Raw genomic sequence first — 19,494 nt, forward strand, 5'->3', positions numbered from 1 at the left:
AATTCAATTTTCAATTCGATGGCACCTTTAAATCATTTTCAATGAGGAGTAAACTAATCTATCAAATCTTTTAGATAAGTCATAATATTGGAAATCTTCCCGCTTTAAACCAAGAAGGGGAGCCAATGGATATCACACAAGAAGCAATGTGCAAACTTTGTGCAAGAGTTATGCCGGTGAAAAAGTCTCAACCTCAGTCACTATTCACTACAAAAAGTGAAAGTAAAAGTGACGGAGCTCTCTGACGCTGCATTAATGGAGCATATTCTCTCAGACACGAATTTCAGTGATTCCTCACTGACTGAATATGCACAAGGAGACTGTCCTCCAAAAAAACAACCCTATAAGTCGTTTTTCAAGCACCTTATTACGACCTATATTTACGTTTTGAAGTCATGCGCCCTCTTGTGGGTGTAAAATAATAATGACAGTGTCGTGTTACATCTGTCATCATGAAATGTCGTATGACTGTCATTACCAATCAAAATGCATGTTCATTTAAATGCAATGTGTGGATATTTTACACCTTCGATTTAGCAAAACTCATTATTTATTAATGACTACACCTACCCCAACTCTAAACCTAACCTTAGTGATTTGTTAGATGTGTTCCTTGGGATCGAACCCAGGATCACATGATCACGACTGCATATTGTTATTGCAATGCTCTACCAGTTGAGCTACGCGAAACCTGAAATATAACGCAGATAAAAGGGGACAATGCATTAAAATCAAACGCTCCTATCAAGGATGATGGCCTTGCCTATCTCCTTGGAGTGCTCCCTTGGCCGTACCCATCGCTGATACAGGTTCTTTAGACAATGGTATGTCTCAGATGGTGATTCTCCAGCTGGAACAGTAGGTGATCGGAACCTTTGCCGGTAGGTTTCTGGTGAGATGTTGAATTTTTCCAGCAACGCCTCCTTCAGATCATCGTACACCTCTGCCTGTTCCTCATCCATCGCCAGGTAGGCCTCCAACGCTTGCCCCGTCAGTAAAGGAACCAGATGATAGCTCCATTCCTCCTCAGGCCATCTCCAGCTCCTAGCCAGAAGCTCAAACCGCTGCAGATAATTCTCAATATCCTCCCCCTGCTGGAAGATCAGCATCTTTGGTTCAGCTCGCTGCATCGGCCCTCTGAGCACAGGAACACTTGGGGAGTCTGTTCTGCATGTGCTGTTCTGCGTTGTGTGGATATCCTCTGTGTAGCTGGTGTTGGAAGCTCCATTCGCGGACTCTCACCATCAGACAACGTCCCAGCAGGTTAAGTCGACTGGAAGATGGACTCGCGTAGACCCCGGAGCTCCTGCTGTGCGTCTAGCAACTGACGCATCAGGGAAACCATTCCCTCGCCAGCTGCAGCGACTGGAGTGATTGGCTTAGTCTGTGGTGAGCTAGACTTTCTCGAGGTACCAGGAAGCCCTGCCATCACTTCCTCCTCCTCTGTAGTTTCCGCCGAATCCCAGGCCTCATCCTCCATCGTTGCCTTCACCTGTGACCGCTTCCCAGCCCTGGGTTTCTTGCCATTTGGCGCTGTTTTGCGAATAGCCATCCCACCGCTGCCACCAAATGTAGTGAAGCGAGCACCACTTCTTGCTTTGGGGAGGGGAAAAGTAACGGGAGTCTGTGAGGAAAGGGAAAAAAATAAAATAAAATAAAAACAATGGCTTACTCGCACAGCACTTCCGTGCAGGGTGTACTTTATTTACAGTGCCAGTAAACAAGGTAGTCCACAGTGAAGTATATGTACAGGTGCACACAAAAACCCAAAAGTATCAAAACAAGAAAACAAGAAAATAAAGACGAAAAACTGTATCCACAATAGCAGGAGGCTAATCGCCTCAGACTGTCTCTGGGAGGCTGGAGAATTGCCAGGCAACAACCTCGACCACGTCACCGAAAAGGCCGGCCTGAGAGACAGGGGAGTTTAGGAGCTGAGTCCGGTCCGACTCCCTCACATCTGCCAGGTTCAGCCAAAGGTGGACCACCAAGGTGGACATCACCTGATCAATCGAATGCGCCGTAACCTTAGTCGCCCGAAGGGCAAGGTCGATGGCCGTGCGGGCCTCCTGAAGGGCCGCTTGGTCAGCACCCGCCTCGTGCAAGCTCTTGAGCACCTTAGCCTGATAGACTTGTAAGGTGGCCATGGTGTGCAAGGCGGAAGCGACCTGACACGCAGCTCTGTAAGCCTTGGCCACAAGCGTGGATGAGAACTTACAGGCCTTGGACGGGAGCTTGGGATCACCGCGCCACGTAGAAGTGCTCGGAGGACACAATTGCATCGCAACCGAGCGCTCCACAGGGGGTACCGCAGCATACACTCTAGCTGCCCTGCCATCGAGGGAGGTGAAGGCAGAGGAAGCACCAGAACGGTTTCGGGCAGTTAAAGGTGCCCTGATCACCCTGGCCACCAGCCGAAGATCGGGGGTGTGGCAGAGGGGACTCGATACTGTTTAAGGTAATCGAGTCTAGATCTAAGCATCTTGATGGTCATGCTCCCACAATGAGGACATGAACCATCCACGAACGCCGCTTCAGCGTGCTGGAAGCCCAAGCATGTGAGACAGCGATCATGGCCGTCAAGAGGCGCCATATACCGACCGCACCCAGAAACACACGGGCGGTACGACATCTTTAAAAAGACGCGACCTGGAAACCCGTAAGCTCTTTTAGAAACACTCTTTTAGCACTGAAGCGCTCAGGGGAAACAGGCAAGGCAGGAACACTGGAATCCTCTGAGATGCGCCGTCACACCAGTACTGCAGAGACTCGCTGTAAACACTCCGGTGAAGGCACGATGCACTCGGCTCCAAAGCGAAAGCTTGAATGCGGGCTGCTCGCGCTGCTCCTTATATACCCACAGTGTGGGGCGGAGCTTGCGCATGCAAATTCCGCAGACCAAGATACTTATCGTATCATTGGCTTGTTTTGTTAACACTCGAAGATGATTGGGCTCTCGGGCGAGACCCCATTTCGTCAGTCTCTGACGTAACGTCAAAGTGACCGACTGAAAGGGAACTGTATCCACAATATACAATGGTTTTGGGGTTTTGCTTGGGGTTCCACAATAACACTCTTGCCGACTTGGTTAACAAGCCCTGAATGTGAGTCTCGCCTCTCTTTTTATATGCCAGACTCCACCCCTTTTGGACTAATTGATTAAGAGGTAAGTATTATACATTGGACATTTTAAATCTTTCACAACACTCATTAAATCAACCTTAAACAATAATTCTTACAGGTAATTCAAATAAATATATTCATCATCCTCAATAACACAGAAGCACGTAAACTTTCAACACATATTTTACACATAATCTCCCCCCCACCACACACAAGACAATGGTTTAGCCGGCTTCCGGTTGCACTGCGCCGGCGCGACCAACCATTACATCATAATCAGGTGCCCTTAGTGTGCTCTGTTTGGCCGATGCAGCGTTTACCCACCAAAAGACCGACTAAACCCAGACAAACAAACAATCGAACAAAGACAAAACACAAGACACGGACAATGTGTGTGTAAAATGATGACATGAGACTGGGCTAAAGGGAAATGTGGTGTGGAGGAATGTCCATGAGCCATCGGCCCGGCGTGTGCACCCGCTTTGCCGATGGCAGAAACAGCAGGTAAGGAGAGGGAAATGGAGAGTGAATGGGGTATGTATTCAGGTGTGTGTGTGTGTGTGTGTGTCCAGCGGGAAATGTCTACTTTATCACAGGGTCGTATTTCATGAATAAAACTGAAAGTGTCTTGTTGTCGATACGGGAGCCACTTTAGTAAACGCTCCTATGGGTCGTATTTCGGGGAAGTGACAAACGACCTATATGGTCGTATTGATTGGAGAACATGTTGGGTTAGACAGCTGCCTTCTAATAATCAGTATCCTTACAAACGCTTGAACAACTCTGAACGTCAGTGGAGAAAGACTTATAGTTCATCATAACATCGTATTAGACTCACTATATTAATACATCTACACAATTTTTCACATCGACAGAAAATATACCAGGATAACCTGGCTTCTCTCGAGATTTTCCTGCTTCACAGCAATCTTAAGCCCCGTTCACACCGCCAGCGACTAGCAGCGACAAAGCGACAGTGATCCCATTCATTTCAATGGAGCGCTGGAGATTTCCGGCGACAAGAGCGACAGTGACCGTTGGCGACAGAATGTAGGCGTGTCAAGCGACGGGAGACAAGTTTATGCCATATTTCAACTTTATGCCAATCAGGAGCGAATTTCGCGAGCGACAACCAATAGGAGTGGAGCTCAAGTCACCGTCTCGAGTGCTGGCAAGACAGACAGGACAAAGTACTGGAGCGATTTCACTGTTTTATATGATTTGGCTGTAAATACATGGATATAATAAAATGATGCGTGGAAAAGAAACAGTTGGCAGTCTTGTGAATTTGATTCATACATTTTATGTTGTTAATTATATGATGCTGTGAGCAATTTAGCACCACTGCAATTACAGTTTCCCCTGCATTGGGTTGATTATTAGAGACAAGAAAAATTTATTATTTGTCAAATTCGAATGACGTTTTAGTATTTTTTGACAGTATGAGTGATTTTAATTTGTTGATGGACCAATCGTTAATCTAGTTAATGATTTAATGCACTGAGCTCTGCAGTCACAACACTACAAAAGCAGAATGTTATCTTTAATTCTTATAAACCTAATCTCTAATCAAATGAGAATGATTTCTTAGTTTTATATATCATTTGTGATTGCATTTTCTATAGATATGATCAGACGTGCAGTCTACCAATGACATTAGAGCAACAGCACTAGGAACGCCCACAAGCGACTCACAGTAGGAGACCAGCGACATGCAGCGAAAAGTCGCTGGCTGTGTGTATGGGGCTATAGTGCTAAAGCTGTGCCGGCACGTTGTTGTGATTGGTTACAAAGTAGTCTGTGACGTCACAAACACCACCAATTTCAAACCGCAGGTTTTTGGTTCACTGCAGTTTCAAACATAAAATACTCAGCAATGGTGCTGACTTATGAATTTACACATGGTTCGTCTTAAAGCATATTAAAAGCACTGCCTAGACATATAAACAACATTAAAAACTTGATTTTCACCACAGGGGGTCTTTAATATAACACAACTGGAACACTTTTATAATCATATTTTGACACAAGGTCTGTCATATACACTGCTGCTGTTTCACTGAAAGACTTTGTGTTACTCACCACAGACGATAAGATCGAAGAGTCTGAATGTTGAATAATCTCTGGTCTTGATCACTCGCTTATATAATCCAGAGTGTTCAGGTCTGGTTTGTTGAATGATGAGAGATCCAGTCTGAGGGTTCAGCTTCATTTGGTCTCTGAATTCATCAGTCCATTGAGGTTTCTCACGGTTCTCTCCAGTCATTTTAACTATGAGTTTCTCTTCAAACTTCCACTGTATTTCATCATCCTCCTGTATTTTAGTATTACACTTCAGAGTGACAGAACATCCTTTCAGCACTGATTTATTCACTTGTTCTGCAGCAGCACAGAAACAGAGAAATAGCGATCAGAAATTAGAACCAGAAAACTAAAACAACATCAGAAATCAGAAAATCAACACCGATCATTTGCTCCACGTCTGTCACTCAAACCACAGGAAAATATAAGTAGCCAAATCCATTTTACAATAATGTATCTGATACTTCAGGAATCACCTGATTTGCAGCATAACAGAGTGTCAGTGGACAGGATTTGTTTTAGGATATCTGTGTGTTAATTAATTGTTACTCTGGACGTTATCTATATTGTTTATGGCATGTTCAGGCAAGATAATCGATTTATAGAAAATCACTCTCCAGGACATTCTCGTTCACTGTTCCTTGCTGGTGAAATGATCTTCCTGCCTTCATCCAGAATGCAGAATCCCTGGCAATATTCAAAAGACAGCTGAAAACTCATCTCTTTCGTGAGCACTTAACCTCATCTTAGAAAAAATATAAATAAAACCTTCTTATTCCTATCCTTTCACTTCCTCTAATCCCTCTCTATTGTAGGTTATGATACTCTGAGCACTGCCTAAAACTTTGTGAGTATTGTGAGCACTTCTTGTGCCTCGTCATGACGACTCGCTTGTTGTATCCCTCACTTGTAAGTCGCTTTGGATAAAAGCATCTGCCAAATGAATAAATGTAAATGTAGAAACTGTTACGACACAAGTAACTGACAAACAGTTGAGCTCAAAAGTTTACATACCCCTTTCAGAATATGCAAAAATGTTAATTGTTTTAACAAAATAAGGATCATTATATGGAAGTAAATTAATGCCAAATGTTTTTGAAATAAAAAGCTTGTCGAAAATGGTCACTTCTTGATTAACTGGCACTAAATATAACTAAGTAAAGTATGAGAATCACTGAATATAATAATATTCATATATAATATATTACATATAGTCTAATATATTCTAAGTTTGTGTAAAGTAATGTAAAAACAAGTAGGGCAGTGTGGGATTACAAATTTAAGAATCTGTTTAAGATCTGTGGATCCTACATCCTGACCATTTGGCATGACAAGCTCAAGATACAGCGGTGCTTTTGTCTCTATGATAATGTAAAGGTATGGGTGATACTGTCAGACTGATTGGATTAGCACCTATGCATTTGAATGACACATTTATGCTGATTAGATCATGGCTGGGAAATGTAAGGAATGATCTGATTCCTTACTGCATTTGCATCCTTTGTTTAGATTGTCCACACCTCTACTCTATGTATCCCTCCCCCTTGAATGTATATGAACTACCAAGTCACTGCCTTAGTCAGATTTTGGATGACCACAGCGACGCACAGCGTGTTTCTCAATAAAGAGTAACTTCTGCTTCAAGAGATCCCAAAGTCTCCTGGTCTATGCTTCGACGAGGAAAAAAGTTTCCAACAGTTTTGTTGCCGTGACCCGGATAGAGCTTCTCACCTCAATCCAGATTGAAACTTCAAGCACAACAAAGATCTGATCCAAAAGATGATCCAGGCTGAATTTTCCTGTATACCCAAGGGTTGGTGAGTGATACTCTATCCAAAAGAACCATTAAGACCAGTACAAAGTTGTTATCCTCTGCACCGTCAGAGAAGAGTTAACAGACAGCTGTAGGGTTTGGTTAACTAAGTTATCCTCTAAAAATGTTCTTTTAGTTTATCCTCTGCTGTTTTTAGTTTATCCTCTGTTCAGGCAGGGACGATTAGCATTAAATGCTAATATTGGTAACCTCTGTTCAGGCAGGGAAGAGTGGCATCATGTGCTAATATTGGTTTATCTTCTGTAAAGTTAGGGAAGTTTTATCCTCTGCTTTATAAGGGAAGGTTGTTTATCCTCTGTTTAATCAGGGAAGGTGGGGTGTTAACAGAATAGCCATCCTCTACTTTGCTAGAGAAGAAGGTTCATCCTCTGTTAATTCAGGGAAGGTTATAACTGTTAAAGTGTGGTAGCAAGTTGTTTCAACTCTGCTCGTCAGAGAAGGTTGAATACATTACGATGTGTATTAACTAGGTTAACCTCTGCTCTGTCAGGGAAGTGTTGTAGTGTATTGTTGTGCCAGAAAGACATTACACAATGTTGAGAAAGAACGCTAGACTTTTTCCAACAACTGAGAAAGGTGGACTAGCTATTCCTTTATGGACAGATAAGTTCAAATCATTGTTAGGAAAGCACATGGACTCAATAGTGACTGAGTCAGTCAGATTGGATTTGACAAAGAAATTTGGGATTCATCCAGAAAAAGTTTGGTCTATTGAAGAATGCAAAAAGGTACTTGGTGCTTGTATTTGGAAGAAAAATATGAAGGGCATTATCTGCTGCCACAGAGAATTTACTCTATCCATTGCACAAGAACAAATCCAACGTATTACTAAGTTAGAAGAGCAGAACAGTTGCACACTCGAGTGTCTCATCTCACTCAGAAGTTGGGCCTTAACAAAGCCTCAACCAAACGTGACTCAAAAGACCAACAGTCAGATGAAAGCTATCCTGACATACAGTCTTTCTGTAGACTAGAGGGCAATAGCATTCATGGATAAAGATGTAAATGCAGTTGAAGTGTGTGGAGCGAGACAAAAGGCTCAGAGTAGGGCAAAAGGGGTTGACACAGTTACATCTGTAACCCCCATACTGCAGTTACAAGCAGTCAGTACCGCTATAGGTCCTGAAGACATAGAAAGAATTGCTGAGAATTTGCCATCAGTGCATAGAAACTTTTCTGAGTTTAGGACAGAGTTGTCCAGAAAAATGAAGCTCTATGATATATCCCTAGCTGACGTCACACAGCTAATGTCACAAATCCTGAAAGAGTCAGAATTCAATGATTTTGAAAGTGCTGTAAATAATTCTGAGTTTCAGCATTCCAGCAAAGGCGAATTGAGAGAAGGAGTTCTGAGAGTGTTACAGAACCTTGTTGGACCAAAGGTAGACTGTTCAAAGATCACTAGTTGTGTACAGGAGGAGGATGAAACTGTAAGTGAGTACACTGAAAGATTTTGTCAGTCAGCGGCAGCATACAGTGGAATAGCTGACACTCCAGAGAAGGTGTTAGAGGATAATGGACCACTGGTCCGCATGTGGTTTGATGGCCTTTCATCAGAATACAGAAATGCATTGCCTTTCTTAGACCTCACATGGTCCAATGGAACCCTGCAAAACAACTTGGATAGATTAGCTATTTGGGAAAGAGACTCAGATGTCAAGACAAGAGTAAAGATTGCAGCAGCATCCTTTAAGGTCAACACAGAGAATCGACAGAAACGTAAATGTCCTAAGAGAGAAGGCAGTTGTCATTACTGTGGTAAACCTGGACATTGGATGAAAGAGTGTAGGAAAAACAAAAAGACATTTAAAGAAATGAACAGCTTTACTCAGCTCCTACTCAGTCTACTTGCTACATTGAAACTGCCCCTCCCCTCTTCTCCAAACTCTTGGAGCAACAGCTTGCTGACATGCTAACCATTTGGGCTGTGAGTGCTTAATTTCCCCAGTAATTTACAAGAAAGCTGAAAGACTCATTCTGAACAAAAGAAAGTTGACTGTCACTTCCACTGTTTGGGGGACACTGGTTAAGTACACTCACAGCCTTAAATGTTATGCTACAGCACACACCATTCACTTATTCATCCTCTTTGGGTTATGATGTCTACTATGACTGATGTTTCAATGGAAGATGGTGATGTAGCTCCTTATATTTGGAAATTAAATACAGGGAGAGAATAGGACACACAGACCTGTGAGGAGCCCAGGGAACAACCGAAGTGCATAAGGCCTCGGGGGCCAACCCTGTGGTGAAGACTTCCTCATAGGTTTCCCCTCTCTCAGTTTATCCCCACCTTACTGGTCTATAGGTGTCAAATTGATGAAGACTAGGTTAAGAAAAAGAAGAACAAAACCACTATACGATCACTAGAAGTTTATTATGATAAGAGTTAGACAGAAAAACTATACAATCATCAGAGGTCTAACATACTAAAGTCTATGCATGAATACTGCTGGTCTGCTGTCTCTTTGTTTTCTTGTGTGCAGGTATGTGTATATGCCATGACGTCTCATAAGCAGCACCTGGTGTAAAGCACCACCTCAGATATCCATGAACAACCTTCATGATGACAGAGTCATCAGAGCAACTCGGAGTTGCACAACGACAAAGAATCATCTTGGGACAAATATGGAAATGGACTCTACAGGGAACAGACTCCACAGCTATTCAGGCGCCATGGACTTTTAGGACTTCCACGCTTATGCTACATGTTTTTTCTGTGTCATCATGTAGTTAATACAACATGTTACCACCCTGCGTTGTATATGTGTGTCAACAGTATACTCAAGTTAAAGAACAACACTTATGTAAATGTTGGACGAGACACAGAATAAGATGTATGTGCCTGTAACTGTTACAAGTTGCATGACTGGAAGATGGAACTTATGTTAACAAACATATGTTATAGAAGGGATTTAAGAAGGTTTTAATTTGTATTATGTGAGAGTTATTAGAACTCTCAAAGGGGGAACTGTGGGATTACAAATTTAAGAATCTGTTTAAGATCTGCGGATCCTACATCCTGACCATTTGGCATGACAAGCTCAAGATACAGCGGTGCTTTTGTCTCTATGATAATGTAAAGGTATAGGTGATACTGTCAGACTGATTGGATTAGCACCTATGCATTTGAATGACACATTTATGTTGATTAGATCATGGCTGGGAAATGATCTGATTCCTTACTGCATTTGCATCCTTTGTTTAGATTGTCCACACCTCTACTCTATGTATCCCTCCCCCTTGAATGTATATGAACTACCAAGTCACTGCCTTAGTCAGATTTTGGATGACCACAGCGATGCACAGCGTGTTTCTCAATAAAGAGTAACTTCTGCTTCAAGAGATCCCAAAGTCTCCTGGTCTATGCTTCGACGAGGAAAAAGTTTCCAACAGCAGACTCATTTCTGCCCCAACCGAAAACCAAAACCCGAAACCATGTTTCACCACAGACTTGCATTGGAAGAAATATGGGCTGCACCATCAATCAGTGCAATCGTTACATAGCATACCTGCCTGCTGAAGCCATATGCTAAATTTTAATATTTCCGGCTCACTTTATGACTTAAAATAGTTTAGAAACTCGGAAAATAAATATTTGTTGCAGAACATATTTTGGACTGATTTAGTTCATATAGAAGTCCATGCAGGCCTGGAGTGGCCATTTTGGAGAACTAGGGAGAATTCCCGGTTGCCCGGTGACTTTTATAGTCCACTTAAATTTCACAACACAACACAATGCATCTACAGTAGATAATGCATGTTCAGATGCAAGCTGTGACAATGGACAGACCTGTGTCAACTCTGAGCAGCATGAGGGTAGAGACACACCAAACTGATGCCACAGAACTAGCGCTGATGAAAACTGACTGTGTTGTCATCTTGGGTCGCCTGCATCAGGGCAAAAAGCTGCACTATTAATTTACTTGTTTCACTTTCCATTTTCTCATTTAGGCTATTTAATATTTAATTAACATTATTATCACAGGAAATGTGAACTGTTGTCCATCATTTGGCAATTGGTGATAAAGAAAAGTTTCACGTTGCAATATTGGAATTTTTTTTCATTTTAAACTATGAGGGCGAGTCAGTGGATATCACATATGCAATGTGCAAACTTTGTGCGAGAATCATGCCGATCCCTAGTCAATTATTCTGTACAGAAAATAAAAGTAAAAGCGGAGAGCTTTCGATGCATATTCTCTCAGACACAAGGAGAGATAAATCCTACTTCAACATGCTGATAACAGTAGGCCATGCCTTTATTTTCTTTATATTTCCCTTGTGGCCCATATACTGTATGTAGTGGGGGAAAAAAAGAAGAGAAGTATTTCGTATTAAACAAGTTGTTTTTTTAAATAAAGCTGCTTTTCGTTGACTGATTATTGCAGTGTTCAGGCACATTATACTATTAATAATTTTAATGATAGGCCTATAATCAAATGTCTTTAAATCATTTTCAATGAGGAGTAAACTAATCTATCAAATCTTTTAGATAAGTCATAATATTGGAAATCTTTCCGTTTTAAACCAAGAAGGGGAGCCAATGGATATCACACAAGAAGCAACGTGCAAACATTGTGCAAGAGTTATGCCAGTGAAAAAGTCTCAACCTGTCACTGTTCACTACAAAAAGTCAAAGTAAAAAGTGACATTTCATAATAATAAGCTGATAACGGTCTTAATTTATTCCATTATTCTCTTGTGGCCATACATATAGGCTAGTGAAGCAAATGAGAATAATAGTATTTTGCGTTAAACAGACTATATATAATTTATTAAACATTTATTATTAAATTCAGTGATTCTCATACGTAGTGATATTTAGTGGCAGTTAATCAGGAAGTGACAATTGTGCTCTCTTTAACTCGTTGGATGGAAGCAGTGCTTTATTCCCAAATGTTTTATGCAATATTGCAATTTTTCACATAAGTTAATTCTTTGGATAGAAACTTGCAGATTGTATGAGTGTGCATTTATAGACATTAGAACCCCACCCTCAGGCTGAATTATTTAAGGACACAACACTGCAAAAGATTGTCTGCATGTGTTCAGCAATTACAATGTAAAAGCTTTATCTAGCGCTATAACACAGAATCTAGCCCAGATAAATTTATGGTCAGGAGCCAATACTGATAGTTACGGTACATATCCAAAACAAACCAAGCTTCAAAATTAATTTACTGCTGTTTAGCATTGCTAAATGAAGAGTGTGACTAAATAAACTTCACATTGTTCCTCATAGCTGCATGGAAAACAACTGTTATTCAAATAATGTATAAAATATGCTGATCAAATATCTACCAAATACCTGACTGTGCAAGTGTACCTACAAAAACTGATGCTGTTTTAAAGGACATGACATACAACATATCAATAAATTACCTACAGAAAAAATCTGAATGTATCTGGAAGAATGTAATCTTTATTATATTGGCCGACTCACCCTTGACATAAACGATGAATTTTTTGTTCAAGTTCTGCACAAGTCTTCTGCACATGTTCTGTACAAATCTGCCGCCTCTGATCTTCAGTTTATAGACTCCTGTGTCTTCAGTACTGGTGTTTGTGATGATCAGAGATCCAGTCTTCTCATCCATCTCCAGTCTGCCTCTGAATTTCCCATCAGGAACAGTGACCTTTCCAGTCCCTCTTTGGATTTCAGCTATGACAGTCTTCTTTTCATCTCCAAACAGCCACTGTATCTCATCATCTTTGTTTATTTCAATGCCAGGGGTTAGAGTGACAGATTCTCCCTCTATGACTGTCTCCACTTCATGTCACAGCAGCACACAGAAACAGAGAAGAGAGGAGATTGTAAGAGAGTGAACTGAAGGACTGAGAGGATACTGTGTGACTCTTCATGTGTTTCTAATAATCACTTCATCATTTGGACTTTTAAATAAATATCTGCATCAACGCAATAATGTTTCGTTGAATGAAGAGCTCAGGCAGCCCCAATAAAACTTAAAATGACAGAAAAAGGACAGCAGGATGATTTATGGGCTGTTTCTGCTAAATTTGTCAACCTTCAATAGCAAAAGAACAAAACTACATGAAATACATGATCAAAAGATCTTAAATCAACAATTTAAACATACAGAGATTCAGTAATTAGTATTAATGTAATTCAGCTCAACTCTGAACAATCACACAAATCAATGATTACTGCACTAAATCAACCACAATTAGAACTGGTAAAAAGGTAGAAATATTGATTGTGAAAAATTGTATTATACATTTAAACTGTACTGAACTACAATAAAGCTCAATGTTTTTCCTCTTGTTGTATCAGCTGTAATACTTACTCGTTTGCTTTTGTAGATCAGATACTTTGTAACGATAATAAAAAACACCAGCAGCTGAAAATGCCAGCAAAAAAATGGCAACAACAATCCCTGCTAGAGCAGCTGGAAACAGAGCTGGGACTGGAACAGCTAAAGAGAGACAGACAGTGTGAATGAGTCTGATCTATAACAAACACTATAAACATCAACACTATATAACCTGAGTGAAGATCTGATACTGTAATGATAGTCATTAGTGTGAATGAGTCTGATCTATAACAAACACTATAAACATCAGCACTATATAACCTGAGTGAAGATCTGATACTGTAATGATAAAGAGTCATTAGTGTGAATGAGTCTGAACTATAACAAACACTATAAACATCAACACTATATAACCTGAGTGAAGATCTGATACTGTAATGATAAAGAGTCATTAGTGTGAATGAGTCTGATCTATAACAAACACTATAAACATCAACACTATATAACCTGAGTGAAGATCTGATACTGTAATGATAAAGAGTCATTAGTGTGAATGAGTCTGATCTATAACAAACACTATAAACATCAACACTATATAACCTGAGTGAAGATCTGATACTGTAATGATAAAGAGTCATTATATGTCGTATATTATATGTCGTATATATCTAAATTACAACATATGCTCTCAATGACAAATGCGGAACAGTTGGTTCATGCATTCATGACCTCAAGACTAGATAATTGTAACGCTCGACTGGGTGGTTGTTCTGCTCGGCTTTTAAACAAACTACAGTTGGTTCAAAATGCGGCAGCTAGAGTTCTTACTAGAACCAGAAAGTATGACCATATTAGCCCAGTTCTGTCAACATTACATTGGCTCCCTATTAAACATCGTATAGATTTTAAAATCTTGCTACTTACTTATAAAGCTCTAAATGGTTTAGCTCCCCAGTACCTAAGCGAGCTCTTAATGCATTATAGTCCTTCATGTTTATTGCGATCTCAGAATTCAGGCCAGTTGATAATACCCAGAATATCAAAATCAACTGAAGGCGGCAGATCCTTTTCCTATTTAGCACCTAAACTCTGGAACAATCTTCCTAGCATTGTTCGGGAAGCAGACACACTCTGTCAGTTTAAATCTAGACTAAAAACACATCTCTTTGCTCTTGCATACACATAACACATTATCAATACATTAACATTTTTCAAATCCGTTAAAGGATTGTTACGCTTCAATAATTAGGTCGGCCGGAACCGAGAACATTTCCTATAACACTAGATATACCTGTACATCAGAATAAGAATGGCATCTACGCTAATATCTGTCTCTCTGCTTATCCTGAGGTTTGCCGGGTGCTGGATCCAGGCCGTATCCAGATCAGATGGAGAACCTGCGTCTGGACCTGACTACAACGTAGCCCAGGAGACAATGGGCCTAAAGATCCAATTCTGGCTGCATCTATAATTCAGATTTTTAATCCCCGTATCCGCTTACATATATTTATATATAATCTATTTTTAATCTCTATAATAAAAATGTATAATTCAGATTTTGATCTCCATATCCATTTACATATATTATATATATCTTCCAAGGGGTTTTTTCCCTCCTAGGACTTTTTTCCCAGTGCTAGCACGCTGGGTTTTTCTCCTAGGGGTTTTTTTTCCACCCCTGGAAGTCAGCCGACATTGGCTTAATGTAGCACCATCTTGTATATGTCACATATTACCACGCTTGTTTGTACAGTTTATTTTTAACCACTTCCCTTTTTTCTGTGCTTCTAATATGTAAAGCTGCTTTGAAACAATTACCAATTGTAAAAGCGCTATATAAATAAATTTGACTTGACTTGACTCATTAGTGTGAATGAGTCTGATCTATAACAAACACTATAAACATCAGCACTATATAACCTGAGTGAAGATCTGATACTGTAATGATAAAGAGTCATTAGTGTGAATGAGTCTGATCTATAACAATCACTATAAACATCAACACTATATAACCTGATTGAAGATCTGATACTGTAATGATAAAGAGTCATTAGTGTGAATGAGTCTGATCTATAACAAACACTATAAACATCAACACTATATAACCTGAGTGAAGATCTGATACTGTAATGATAAAGAGTCATTAGTGTGAATGAGTCTGATCTATAACAAACACTATAAACATCAACACTATATAACCTGAGTGAAGATCTGATACTGTAATGATAAAGAGTCATTAGTGTGAATGAGTCTGATCTATAACAAACACTATAAACATCAACACTATATAACCTGACTGAAGATCTGATACTGTAATGATAAAGAGTCATTAGTGTGAATGAGTCTGAACGATAACAAACACTATAAACATCAACACTATATAACCTGAGTGAAGATCTGATACTGTAATGATAAAGAGTCATTAGTGTGAATGAGTCTGATCTATAACAAACACTATAAACATCAACACTATATAACCTGACTGAAGATCTGATACTGTAATGATAAAGACTGTCATTAGTGTGAATGAGTATGATCTATAACAAACACTATAAACATCAACACTATATAACCTGAGTGAAGATCTGATACTGTAATGATAGTCATTAGTGTGAATGAGTCTGATCTATAACAAACACTATAAACATCAACACTATATAACCTGAGTGAAGATCTGATACTGTAATGATAGAGTCATTAGTGTGCATGAGTCTGATCTATAACAAACACTATAAACATCAACACTATATAACCTGAGTGAAGATCTGATACTGTAATGATAGAGTCATTAGTGTGAATGAGTCTGATCTATAACAAACACTATAAACATCAACACTATATAACCTGAGTGAAGATCTGATACTGTAATGATAAAGAGTCATTAGTGTGAATGAGTCTAATCTATAACAAACACTATAAACATCAGCACTGTATAACCTGAGTGAAGAACTGATACTGTAATGATAAAGACAGTCATTAGTGTGAATGAGTCTGATCTATAACAAACACTATAAACATCAGCACTATATAACCTGAGTGAAGATCTGATACTGTAATGATAAAGAGTCATTAGTTTGAATGAGTCTGATCTATAACAAACACTATAAACATCAACACTATATAACCTGATTGAAGATCTGATACTGTAATGATAAAGAGTCATTAGTGTGAATGAGTCTGATCTATAACAAACACTATAAACATCAACACTATATAACCTGACTGAAGATCTGATACTGTAATGATAAAGAGTCATTAGTGTGAATGAGTCTGAACTATAACAAACACTATAAACATCAACACTATATAACCTGAGTGAAGATCTGATACTGTAATGATAAAGAGTCATTAGTGTGAATGAGTCTGATCTATAACAAACACTATAAACATCAACACTATATAACCTGACTGAAGATCTGATACTGTAATGTTAAAGAGTCATTAGTGTGAATGAGTCTGAACTATAACAAACACTATAAACATCAACACTATATAACCTGAGTGAAGATCTGATACTGTAATGATAAAGAGTCATTAGTGTGAATGAGTCTGATCTATAACAAACACTATAAACATCAACACTATATAACCTGAGTGAAGATCTGATACTGTAATGATAGTCATTAGTGTGAATGAGTCTGATCTATAACAAACACTATAAACATCAACACTATATAACCTGAGTGAAGATCTGATACTGTAATGATAGAGTCATTAGTGTGAATGAGTCTGATCTATAACAAACACTATAAACATCAACACTATATAACCTGAGTGAAGATCTGATACTGTAATGATAGAGCCATTAGTGTGAATGAGTCTGATCTATAACAAACACTATAAACATCAACACTGTATAACCTGAGTGAAGAACTGATACTGTAATGATAAAGACAGTCATTAGTGTGAATGAGTCTGATCTATAACAAACACTATAAACATCAGCACTGTATAACCTGAGTGAAGAACTGATACTGTAATGATAAAGACAGTCATTAGTGTGAATGAGTCTGATCTATAACAAACACTATAAACATCAGCACTATATAACCTGAGTGAAGATCTGATACTGCAATGATAAAGAGTCATTAGTGTGAATGAGTCTGAACTATGACAAACACTATAAACATCAACACTATATAACCTGAGTGAAGATCTGATACTGTAATGATAGTCATTAGTGTGAATGAGTCTGATCTATAACAAACACTATAAACATCAACACTATATAACCTGAGTGAAGATCTGATACTGTAATGATATAGAGTCAATAGTGTGATTAAGTCTGATCTATAACAAACACTGTAAACATCAACACTGTATAACCTGAGTGAAGATCTGATACTGTAATGATATAGAGTCAATAGTGTGATTAAGTCTGATCTATAACAAACACTATAAACATCAGTACTATACAACCAGAGTGAAGATCTGATACTGTAATGATAGAGTCATTAGTGTGAATGAGTCTGATCTATAACAAACACTGTAAACATCAACACTGTATAACCTGAGTGAAGATCTGATACTGTAATGATAAAGAGTCATTAGTGTGAATGAGTCTGATCTATAACAAAACCCTATAAACATCAACACTATATAACCTGAGTGAAGATCTGATACTGTAAAGATATAGAGTCAATAGTGTGATTAAGTCTGATCTATAACAAACACTATAAACATCAGTACTATATAACCCGAGTGAAGATCTGATACTGTAATGATAGTCATTAGTGTGAATGAGTCTGATCTATAACAAACACTATAAACATCAACACTATATAACCTGAGTAAAGATCTGATACTGTAATGATAAAGTCATTAGTGTGAATGAGTCTGATCTATAACAAACACTATAAACATCAACACTATATAACCTGAGTGAAGATCTGATACTGTAATGATAAAGAGTCATTAGTGTGAATGAGTCTGATCTATAACAAACACTATAAACATCAGCACTATATAACCTGAGTGAAGATCTGATACTGTAATGATAGAGTCATTAGTGTGAATGAGTCTGATCTATAACAAACACTATAAACATCAACACTATATAACCTGAGTGAAGATCTGATACTGTAATGATAAAGAGTCATTAGTGTAAATGAGTCTGATCTATAACAAACACTATAAACATCAGCACTATATAAACTGAGTGAAGATCTGATACTGTAATGACAGTCATTAGTGTGAATGAGTCTGATCTATAACAAACACTATAAACATCAGCACTATATAACCTGAGTTAAGATCTGATACTGTAATGATATAGAGTCATTAGTGTGAATGAGTCTGATCTATAACAAACACTATAAACATCAGCACTATATAACCTGAGTTAAGATCTGATACTGTAATGATAAAGAGTCATTAGTGTGAATGAGTCTGATCTATAACAAACACTATAAACATCAACACTATATAACCTGACTGAAGATCTGATACTGTAATGATAAAGAGTCATTAGTGTGAATGAGTCTGATCTATAACAAACACTATAAACATCAACACTATATAACCTGAGTGAAGATCTGATACTGTAATGATAGTCATTAGTGTGAATGAGTCTGATCTATAACAAACACTATAAACATCAACACTATATAACCTGAGTGAAGATCTGATACTGTAATGCTAAAGAGTCATTAGTGTGAATGAGTCTGATCTATAACAAACACTATAAACATCAGCACTATATAACCTGACTGAAGATCTGATACTGTAATGATAAAGAGTCATTAGTGTGAATGAGTCTGATCTATAACAAACACTATGAACATCAGCACTATATAACCTGACTGAAGATCTGATACTGTAATGATAGAGTCATTAGTGTGAATGAGTCTGATCTATAACAAACACTATAAACATCAGCACTATATAACCTGAGTGAAGATCTGATACTGTAATGATAAAGAGTCATTAGTGTGAATGAGTCTGATCTATAACAAACACTATAAACATCAGCACTATATAACCTGACTGAAGATCTGATACTGTAATGATAAAGTCATTAGTGTGAATGAGTCTGATCTATAACAAACACTATGAACATCAGCACTATATAACCTGACTGAAGATCTGATACTGTAATGATAGAGTCATTAGTGTGAATGAGTCTGATCTATAACAAACACTATAAACATCAGCACTATATAACCTGAGTGAAGATCTGAT

The 19,494-nt window shown here is 38.7% G+C and overlaps 1 protein-coding gene across 1 annotated transcript in view; it reads right to left on the reverse strand.

Moving 5' to 3' along the window:
• Positions 1-1,264: 1,264 nt before the first annotated feature.
• Positions 1,265-19,494, reverse strand: part of LOC137029721 (uncharacterized) — a 29,828-nt gene continuing 11,598 nt past the window's right edge. The window contains exons 4-8 of the mRNA XM_067399385.1: positions 13,348-13,476; positions 12,486-12,812; positions 5,206-5,502; positions 1,848-2,449; positions 1,265-1,624 (exon numbers count right to left, since the gene is read on the reverse strand). Of these exons, the coding sequence (XP_067255486.1) occupies positions 1,265-1,624; positions 1,848-2,449; positions 5,206-5,502; positions 12,486-12,812; positions 13,348-13,476 (1,715 nt within the window). The remainder of the gene's footprint in view (positions 1,625-1,847; positions 2,450-5,205; positions 5,503-12,485; positions 12,813-13,347; positions 13,477-19,494) is intronic.

This window comes from Chanodichthys erythropterus, chromosome 2, assembly GCF_024489055.1.
Source record: "Chanodichthys erythropterus isolate Z2021 chromosome 2, ASM2448905v1, whole genome shotgun sequence".
NCBI lineage: Eukaryota > Metazoa > Chordata > Actinopteri > Cypriniformes > Xenocyprididae > Chanodichthys > Chanodichthys erythropterus.